At 42.8% G+C, this 10,922-nt stretch overlaps 1 protein-coding gene across 1 annotated transcript; it reads left to right on the top strand.

The window, feature by feature from the left end:
* The first annotated feature begins 5,359 nt into the window (after nt 1–5,359).
* MRPS17 (mitochondrial ribosomal protein S17) lies at nt 5,360–7,878 on the top strand. Its single transcript, XM_007452667.1, has 2 exons — nt 5,360–5,495; nt 7,529–7,878. The coding sequence occupies exons 1-2, from the start codon at nt 5,373–5,375 to the stop codon at nt 7,796–7,798; spliced, it is 393 nt and encodes a 130-aa protein (XP_007452729.1). The 5' UTR covers nt 5,360–5,372; the 3' UTR covers nt 7,799–7,878.
* Nucleotides 7,879–10,922: the final 3,044 nt, after the last annotated feature.

The raw sequence follows: 10,922 nt of genomic DNA, 5'->3' as shown, positions 1-10,922 counted from the left end.
ATATGGGGATATATGTATATGTATCGCTGATTCACTTTGTTATAAAGCAGAAACTAATACACCATTGTAAAGCAATTATACTCCAATAAAGATGTTAATAAATAAAAAATAAATAAATAATAAATAAATAAAATGTCCATACTACCCAAAGCAATCTACAGATTTAATGCAATTCTTGTCAAAATACCCATGACATTTTTCACAGAACTAGAACAAATAATTCTAAAATTTGTAGGGAACCCAAAAGACCCTGAATAACCAAAGCAATCTTGAGAAAAAAGAACAAACCCAGATATATCAGTCTCCCTGACTCTAGGCTACAAAGCTACATATGAAACAGTATGGTTCTGGCACATAAACAGACATACTGACAAATGGAACAGAATAGAGAGCCCAGAAATAAACCCGCACAGTTATAGTCAATTAATCTATGACAAATGTGGCAAGAATATACAATGGAGAAAAGATGGTTTATTCAAGAATTGGTGCTGGGAAAACTGGACAGCCACATATAAAAGAATAAAAGTAGATCATTTTCTCACACCATGAAAACAAATAAACTGGAAATTATTAAAGACCTAAATGTAAGACCTGAAACCATAAAACACCTAGAAGGAAATATAGGCAGAACACTCTTTGACATAGGTCTTAGAGATATTTTTTTGGATCTGTCTCTTCAGGTAAGTGAAATGAAAGCAAAAATAAACTAATGGGACAGAATCAAACTTAAAAGCTTTTGCACAGCATAGGAAACCATCAACAAAATGAAAAGGCAAGTGTCCATGGACAGATGAATGGGTAAAGAAGTTGTGGTATATATATATATATATATATATATATATATATATATATATATACACACAATAGAATACTACTCAGCCATAAAAAGAATGAAATATTGCCATTGCAGCAACATGAATGGACCCAGAGATTAACATACTAAGTGAAGTAAGTCAGACAGAGAAAGACAAATACCATATGATATCACTTATATGTGGAACCTAAAAAAATGATACAAATGAACTTATTTACAAAACAAACAGATTCACAGACATAGAAAACAAACCTACAGTTGCTAAAGGGGAAAGAGGGAGAGGAGGGATAAATGAGCACTTTGGGATTAACATATACACACTACTATATATAAAATAGGTAATCAACAAGGACCTACTGTATAGCACAGGGAACTCTACTCAATATCTTGTAATAACCTATAATTTAAAAGAATGTGAAAAAGAATCTGAATCACGTTGCTGTACACCAGAAACTAACAGAACATTGTAAATCAACTATACTTCAATTTAAAAAATTCGACAGCACATGAAAAGGATCAAAAAACATGATCAAGTGAAATTTATCCCTGGGATGCAAGAATGGCTCAACATACACAAATCAATCAATGTTATATACCACATTAATAGAATGAAAGATAAAAATCATATGATCCTCTCAATGGATGCAGAAAAAAACATTTGACAATCCTGTCATGATTTAAAAAAAAAAAATCAACAAATTGGGTATAAAAGGATATCCTAAAGATATCTGCATTCCTATGTTTATTGTAGCATTATTCACAAAGGCAGAAGTACCAATGTGGATGCAATATATATATATATATATATATATATATATATATATATATATATATACACACACACAAAATACTATATATATTTTTACATTATATATATGTGTATATATTATATAAATACAAAATGCCATCTCTATATATGTATATACAAAATACCATAGACTGAGTGACTTATAAAAACAGAAATTAATTGCTTACAGTTCTGGAGGCTGGGAAATCCAAGATCAAGGTGCCAAAACATCTGTGTTTAGTAAGGGCCCACTTCCTGGTTCATAGACAGTGCCTTTTTGCTGTGCCCTCACATGGTAGAAGGGAGCAAGGAAGTTTTCTTGGAGTCCTTTTGTAAAAGAGATTGAATCCCATTAATGAGGGCAAAGCCTAATCACTTCCTCAAAGCCCCATCTCCTAATACCTTCACAGTGGAGGTTAGGATTCAAGATAAGAAATTTGGAAGGACACAAACATTCATACCATAGCAGTGACCGTGAGGAGAAATGGATGAGAAGGATGGGTTGGGGGGCAGGGGGTGGAGGGGGAGAGAGAGGGAGATTAAATTTGAGAATGAATAATGTGTATATGGGTTATGGGTTAGGGGACTGGATGGCTGACCAAGAAGCTTATCAAATGTGGGGATGTTTTACTCCTTTCCAAAAGCATCTGATTCATGTCTTACACCATGGATGATTGCATGTTGTTTTCCATTTTCTAAGTGCCGACTTCTTTATAGGTTAAATTTTTGTGGGTGCAAGCAGCCGACATTGACTCTGGTTGTATAGTCTCTTCAGGACACCTCCCTCAGGATGCAGTAGCTCCAGGATGCAGTAGCTCCAGTCACCTCCCATCCTCCGATCAGAGCACTCAAGATTCATATTCCTGGAAGGTAATTTGATTGGTTCAGCTTGGGCCTCGTGCTAAACAAAGATGGAGGACTTTGATTGGCAGACCCATTGAAGCTACAGACACAGGAATTCACAAAGGCAAATCAAGGTGTTTTTACCACAGCAGACAGGACACTAAGGGGTGATAGGACTCAATCGGATCCCCCAAAATGGTATAAAGATTCCCTTAAACTGAGGACATTGAAGATACAGCAGATGCAGAAAAAAAGCCTTTTCAGAGTGTCCCTTATCTGACTAAAGGCAGAGCTTTCTTTTTTTTTTTTTAAAGACAATAGCTATTTTTTAATATATATTTTTTAAATATTTACTTATTTTGGCTGTGCCAGGTCTTAGTTGAGGCATGTGGACTCCTTAGTTGAAGAAAGTGGGATCTAGTACTAGGGATCTAGGGGATCCTAGGGGATCTAGTGGGATCTAGTACTAGGAGCAAGGAGTCTTACCCACCGGACCATCAGGGAAGTCCCTAAAGGCAGAGCTTTCTAAGAGTGAAGCTGCCGTAAATCCCCTCTCAGGGGAGATTCCAGCTAGGAAGGAGACCAACAAACCACTGGCACCAGGATGAGAAATTGTACAGACATTATCACAAACTGTTATACTTTCCATTGTTCTCATAAAAGCCCATTTGCCTTTCCTAAAAGTCCACTTGTTTTCCGAGAGGCCCTTTCTCCCTCCTTCCTTCCCCCTATTAAGTTGGTATATAATCTCCTATCTCTAGTTGTCCAGGAGTCTCTTCATCTGCTCCTGCATGCATGTGTAAATAAACCTTGTCTTTTCCCCTGGTAATCTATTATCAGTTCATTCACAGCCCCACCATCGACACTCAAACCTGTTAGTAGAGGGAAAGTTTTCCTCCCAATGAGGGTTGGAAAAAATCAGATGTTTTTTCTACCTTCGATGGTGTGAAATGATTTGATTTGCATTTAAAAAAAATCATTCTGGGGGGACTTCCCTGGTGGTCCAGTGGTAAAGAATCCACCTTACAATGCAGGGAACACAAGTTCAATCCCTGGTCAGGGAACTAAGATCCCACATGCCACGGGGCAAATAAGCCTGCACACCACAACTACTGAGCTCGCGCGCCTCAACTAGAGCCCACATGCCTGAAACTACAGAGCCTGTGTGCACTGGAGCCTGCGTGCCACAACTAGAGAGGAGAAAACCTGCACACCGCAACTAGAGAGATGCCCGCGCTGCAATGAAAGATCCCGCATGCCTCAGTGAAGATCCAGCATGCCGCAACTAAGCCCCGACACAGCCAAAAATAAATAAATAAATAATAAATCTTTTAAAAAATCACTCTGGGTATGTCATTGGTTTTATTAACAAGAGAAGTTGTAAGCTTGCTTGTAAAAGAAAGGAATTTAAGTTCATAGCTAGAGGGAAATATGATATCCCAGAAAAGTTTTTGTTCATATGAAATAATGCATATAAAGTTATTACCACTTTCATTGAAAATTAGCTCCCATTTCTGAAATTTCAAACATCTCACACTCTCCCCACCACCATCTCTCCTTTTAAATTCACTTACTAAGCGTGCCCTTGGCCTTAATTCTTTATCTGAATTCACACTTCAATCTAATGACACCACCACTTTTTTTTTTTTTAACCCTCCATTAGCTCCCTCCTAGTCTAGCAATTCCCTACAAGAGCCTAATACGTTCCCAGCCTTCCTTCTAACTGAGAAGGCGTCAGCAGCAGCCCATATGTATACGTACCCACACCGGACTTCTCTCCATCTCACAGATATTGAAAACTAACACCTAAAGTCATACTAGACATAAAAATCTCCTGAACTTTATCTTAAATACAACTGCTGGGGGTGGAAACGCTTAAACATTTCAGTCTCAGCATTTGGCAGCGTCCAATGTTTCAACGGTTGATGAATGAATTAAGTTCCTTTGATTTGGAAGGCCTTGTCCAATGCCTGGGAGCTCAACAGAAAAAGAGGGAAAGTAAGTGGAACGGATAAAGGAAAGGCCGAAGCCCAATGCTCCAGCCGCCGTGCAGGTGTGGAAAGCAGAGGTCAAGGTCTCCAGTTAAACCACAGCCCGCGGCTCATTTTAAGGGGGAGTGGGCGGAGCCCTGACTTTAACCCCGCCCAGGACTGAGGGGACTCGCGGCCAATGAGAGGGCGGTCCGGGGTGGAGCGACCTGCGTAAGACGTGACGCCATCACGCTCCGGTCGGCGCTCCGCAGGGCGTGCGCCGGAACTGTGGACTCTGTAGGTGACCGCCGCCGCGCTTCGCGGTAGAAGTGGGGTGGATTTCGTAGACCGAAGCGCCGCGTCGTGGGAGCCCTCCAGGCGAGTCGAGTCGAGTCACCCGACCTCGGGGTTTTAGGGGCGAAGGGATCAATCACCCCCAACCTTCCTCAGGCTGGGCGGCATGGACTCACTATTAATTGATCTCGAAAGCAATGCCAAGTCAAGGTCTCCGGTGGAGAGGACACCACGGCCTCGCCGCGTCGGCCTTTCGTGCCCCAAGTAGCCAGGCTGTGAGCGTCTGGGGAGAGGCAGCCCAGCGGGATGGAAAGCAGTAGGGACGCCAGTAAAGGCCAGTGTTTATTAGCGCTGTCGGGCACCTTATAGGTTAAATCTTCAAAGCACTCCTGTGAGTAAGCCCTGTTGTTATTCCCATTTTGCAGAGGGGGAAACTGAGGCTTAGAGAGGTTAAAATTACAGCTTTGTAAACAGTATAAAGATGGGAGGTTGAGTAGTTAAGGAAATAATGAAACGTTTAAGCAACTCTAAAGCGGTGATTCCAGAGGGCCAACAAAAGCTGTTTCTGAACTGGGGCAGTTCTAGTGACAAAATTCATTTGGTGAGTCACAACCATCAGAATATTGAACTTTGGAATTTGTTTACAGGTGACCAAAGCCACACAATGTCAATAGCTCGTTCATCTGTCCATGCCAAGTGGGTCGTGGGGAAGGTGATTGGGACAGCAATGCAAAAAACTGCTAAAGTGAGAGTGACCAGACTTGTTCTGGATCCCTATTTATTAAAGGTAAGGAACATCTCTATTTTCAGGTGGCATTGATAAATCACCAACATGTTCTGGGTTCTGAGCAGAAAAACACTCCCCTGGCAGTAAAGGTGCATTGAGCATCTGCTGCACACCAGACATTGTGCTGGTCTGTGGGTGTAACAAAGTGAATTAATCATGGTTCACACTCACATTTTAGAGACACATAGAGTTCATTTCAATTCAGTCTATTAACTGCTGTAGTCATTCTATGTGCAAAGTACTGTGGGAGCAGAAGACTCCTCGTTCTTCCTTCCCAGGTTGCTGAGGAGAGCATTCTTGATTATATAAGACATATGAGCTGAAGCTCCAAAAGGATTTTATGCAGAGGACCAGTTCGGGGGCAGGAGGAGTTGGGGGAGGCTTTCCATGATGAATAGTTTGTGGAAGTTCTTTTAGCCATGTATTTACCTAAAACAAATAGACTGCTAGTTATTTCGGCAGCAAAAATGGGTTTATTCAGGATCAGCAGAGAATTGCAATTCAGGGTCTGCAACATGGTGAGCCACATGCAAGTCTCCCACAAAAGTGGTGCGGTGACCGGGGAGGAGAGCTTTTACAGAGGGGAAAGGAAGTTGGGAGGGGATGGTAGACAAAGAGTCCATGACTCCTGAGGGGCTGAGTTGTTGCCAGGAAAGAAGAGCATGTCTTTCTTCCTATTGAGCTCTGCTATCATCACAGGGTGTGAGAGCTTCCCCTTCTGGTCTCCTGACTCTGTTTAATTGAGGTTTCTGTTTATTAATTCCTTACACATGAAAGGGCATGACATTCTAACTGGAGCAGCAAGTGGTTCGGCAATGTTGAGCCCAGAGCTTGGCACTAAGTAGACGCTGTTGTTGAATGAACACGAGAAGGATTGGAGCTGGAGTGTGAATGGTCTTTTATGTTGTGTTTTGGATTTCATCCTATAAGCAAAGGAGACAGAGATAGGGATGAGGAGTGGAGGTAAGGAAATGGGTAAGAAGGTTTTTGCAGATGTCTAGGATGGAAATAGTAAAGAATTGAACAGTCCTGGGAGCAGTGAGGATGGAGTGGAAAAAGATTTCAGGAAAGAAGGGACAGCGTCCTTGATTTGGTAGATGTGCAAGGGAGGGAGGGGGAAGTGCTAAGGATGTTTCTGCATTCAAGGTTGGGCACACTGGTGGGCACAAATGCTGTTTGTTATCTAGGATCAAAGACGCAGGAGCCTTTTCAGGGTCTTGTGATGCTGGGGAGATCCCAGCCGGGAGAAGGACTTTGGCTCTCATTGTCCTCCTAGCCCGTCGACTTTCCTTCGAAGCCTCTCAATGAAATGGCTTGATCCCAAAGCAAAAACAAAAAACCACAGGAGCAAGTGGAAGAGTGATGGCATGATCATTGGCCTTAGAATCAGAGGGCCTTAGTTTGAGTACTGGCTGTTGGTTACTAGCCGTGCACATTACTTCACCTCCTTGAGCTTGTTTTTCTCATCTGTTAAATGGGACTACCTGCTGTGGCAGGGTTGTCTTGAGGAATAGGTGATTCTAGTTCTCAGCTGTGGCTTGTTTGCAATACTTTGAGTGAGGCATGAAGCTAAGTGCTTTATGAACATAATGTTTCATTCTCTTGATAACTTTAGAGGCGCAGGCATTGGAACCTCATTTTATGGTGGGGAAAAAAACCCTGAGCTTGGAGTAGTTCAGTGACTTGTCCCAAATCACACAGCTAGTGGTGAGATAGTGTGTTTTTAGGCTGGAGAGAAGGCTCTACTGGGAAGGAAGAGTTTAAATATTGTAAAAGAGGATGATAATTGATAGAGCAAGGGGCACTGCAGGAAATAAGCAGGAGAGCTCCAGACAAGATCAGTTCCGGAAAAGTCATTGCCATTTTCCAGAAATTAAGCAGCTTATTTTTGTATTGGAAGTCTCCATAAGTATGTTATCTATTTTTTCCCCCAAGTTCCAGCTTGTTTTCTGCGCATTCCTTTTTCAGATTTTGTACTGCATTGCCAGGTCATGGATGGGAACTACTGATTTGTTTCCTCCTTCTCTCAACAGTATTTTAATAAGCGAAAAACCTACTTTGCCCACGATGCTCTCCAGCAGTGCACCGTTGGAGATATTGTGCTTCTCAAAGCTCTACCTGTCCCGAAAACAAAGCACGTGAAGCATGAACTGGCTGAGATAATTTTCAAAGTTGGACAAGTCATAGATCCAGTGACCGGAAAGCGCTGTGCAGGAACCACCTACCTGGAGAGTCCAGTCAGTCTGGAAACCACCCACCTAAGCAAAAACCTGGAAGAACTCGATCTCTCTTCAACACAGTGAAGGAGAATTGGAAAACGGAGCCAAAAGGGAAGGATTTCTAAGTTTGCTTTATGGAAAAATTTTTATAAGTTTCCTCACAAACCGTCCAGTTTCTCTTCGGGTATTTATGAACTAGCTAAAAGTAAATGAAGTAAAGGCCTTGTTATAATTTTTCATAAAGGTTTACAGTCATGTTTCAAATTTCCTTCTCAGCGAACATACTTTCCTGTTACACTAAGTGTGCCTAGCAGTGCGCTGCATTGTTTTGTAAGCTCACTGTTTTAGAAGGTGGTTTTTTGTTTTTGTTTTCATTCAGAGGAATCTGGAATTTATCTTAGAACTTTTATTTGGGGAGAAGAAAACCTTTTGATATCATAAACAGATAAGACCACATTAAGTGTATATTTATTTTTGATACTATATATTCGAAATTAAGTTTTTCTCTGATTTAACCAATTCCAAATGGAAACAATTAACATGCTGGGGTCAGATTTTATCAGATTAAAGTCTGTACTAATAAGCATGTTGACACATAGAAAATAAAACTAAAATTCTGTCACTTTTCTCCTGTATCCTAGGCTAGATTAAATAGGAATGAGTTCTTAAAATCTGATACATTGATGAAGTTGTAGAATTTCTCACACATGCATTTGAGTTGGAGAGTTTCAGAGTTTTATTGCTGTTCGTTGATAAACTGTGATAACTTAGATTTTGACCTGATGAAACACTGAGCTATATATTTCAGTTTTCTGGCTCCCAGAAGGGACTTGGAGTATATCTCAACCTCAACAAATATGTCAGTATTTGAGTAATAACCGCAGGCACTGCCCCCTCCTCAGGGCTTATAATCTCCTGGGCAGGTATGCACAAGTATCTTCATGACAAACACAGAAACAGATGGGTAGGGGAGAAATTGGGGTAACTTTCCAGAAAAAAATGAGAGAATGCTAGAACTGAATCTTAAAGGAAGAGTCTCCAGGTTAGTGCATGAAGCATTTGGAAAGGGCATTCCAGGCAGAGGAAGGGGGGTGTAAAGTCCTCGAAGGATGAGAGAAAGGACTGTAAACCAGGGGGTTTTGGAAGCGGTGAGCACTGCTGGGACATTGAACAAGAGTGGAACGAACTCAAGTAGAGAAATAGGCAGGAATTGTAAGTGGTGGTGGGTTGTTTAATGTTTTAAAGAGTGATATAACTAGATTCACATTTCTGTAAAGTAATAGCATCTGTGTCAGGAATAGACTGGAATGGGAAGGATTGGAGTTAGGGAGACAGTGACCTGTTCAAAGATTGGTCCTAAGACATAAACTGAGTTGGGCAGGGAAGATGAAAAGAAGATAGATGATGTTCCGAAGTAGAACTCTCAGGGAGGATGAACCGAGTTAGGGAGACAGTGACCTGTTCAAAGATTGGTCCTAAGACATAAACTGAGTTGGGCAGGGAAGATGAAAAGAAGATAGATGATGTTCCGAAGTAGAACTCTCAGGGAGGATGAACCGAAGGGAGGCATCTTAGACTGTCTGCCAAGGGGGTGGCTATGCGGTACTGGTTATCCTGGAGGGGACAGGACACCTGTCCAAGCTATCTCTAAAAGCTCAAATATTTTAAAGTCTTACCTATACTCTAATGTATCATTTTTGTCTTAACATAGATACTTTTCCTGAAAATCTTGGTGTAAAAATTATCCTTCAGGAAGATGCCCCATGTTTATCCTATGACATTGTAACCTAAGTCACACACCTGTGAAATAAGAGTATCTCCTTCCCCCCAGTAAAAAGCACTGGGTTAATGGAACTTCAGAGCAAAATGATAGTGGAGAAAAAAGTGCAGAATGAGTGGCCTGATACTAAACACAAAAGCCAGGTCAGCAAAGATGCCTTCCAAGTTAACATTTCAGGAAAATAGACTTGAAAGCATTTGTCTCCTGAAATAGAGCTGAGAAACTGGGGAATATGTAAGAAAGTCACACCGACGCCACTGGCTTGAAGAGGCCCTGCCTCCCACAGTGCAGGATGGCAGACATGTCCTTTCCGCCCTGGTGAGGACTCCAGCCTCCCTTTTGCGTCTCTGCAGCCTCTATGGCCTCACGAAGCGTAAGCCAGTTGAGATCAGGAGCTGGCCTGATCAACAGCCTCTGGCCTCCTGTCCCTGTGTGCCTGGCCTCCTTTCCACCAGATGCCTCTCCCTGGTCTGGGGCAGATCCTTGTTTCCCTTCCTCCATCCACAGGATCCAATTCTGTTCTCCCTGGTGGCTCCTTGCCATATTAACATGTTCAAACGTTGCCCCAGTCAGAGAAACTCCTGCACCCCTGGAGCCCCCTCCCCCTTCCTTCACCTCCAAAGATTACCAGCTTCAGAGAACCCCTCAGTCCGCAAGCCCAGTTCCTGACCCCAGCCCTCCTAGCAGAGACCTCCCAGCTCCCCAGTCCTGAGTGTCGTGGTCCGAACGCGGGTTGGAAAAGAATTTCCAGACACAAGGCAGAATGTAAAGAAGACAGAATTTAATAGAGGGAAGGGTCGCTGCCAGAACAGCGGGCCGACTTCCTAGTAGTCTGGGAGAGCCGAGCAGGAACATGTGCTATTGATCAGTTTTTATAGCCAAAAAACAAAGGAATGGTCCGAGGTGAAAATTTCGTTTACCGATTGGTCGGGGCATATATACCTTCCTTCTCTAGGGTGGGAGTGGGACAGGCCAGATGCCGTTCCTTATTTGGGACAGGTCCTGTTGCCCAGGTGGGCTCAGGAATTTTGTAACCATCGCAACATGGTGGGGAGGGCGAGTAAGGGTCCGGTAAGGGGTGCTAAGGGGTGTAAGGCTGACACTTTTTCAGGCAGGGTCGTACTTTGCCCTTGAAATACCTTTGTCCTTGGAGCACCACACAGGATTCGCACTGGCCTTTAAACGCTCCCTTTGGTGGCTGGGGAGCTCCTCCCTGTTTCTCTCCCTTTTCTAACTGTCCAGCTCACTTTCTGCGGGCCTTGTCTTGGTTGCGGTTTCATGAGTACATTTGTGGCTCTTTTATCTTGCCACAGGATACATTTCCCCCCAACAGTGCCATCCTGACCCACGCCCTTCTTTAGGCTGTTTCCTTGGCCAGGTGGAGTTGTCCTCCCTCCTTCCACGAGTCAACTCTTTCCCTTGGGACTG

Source organism: Lipotes vexillifer, unplaced genomic scaffold (genome assembly GCF_000442215.2).
Source record: "Lipotes vexillifer unplaced genomic scaffold, Lipotes_vexillifer_v1.1 scaffold426, whole genome shotgun sequence".
NCBI lineage: Eukaryota > Metazoa > Chordata > Mammalia > Artiodactyla > Lipotidae > Lipotes > Lipotes vexillifer.
Note: the sequence above shows the minus strand (reverse complement) of the source record. Positions and strands in the feature narration are given on the sequence as shown.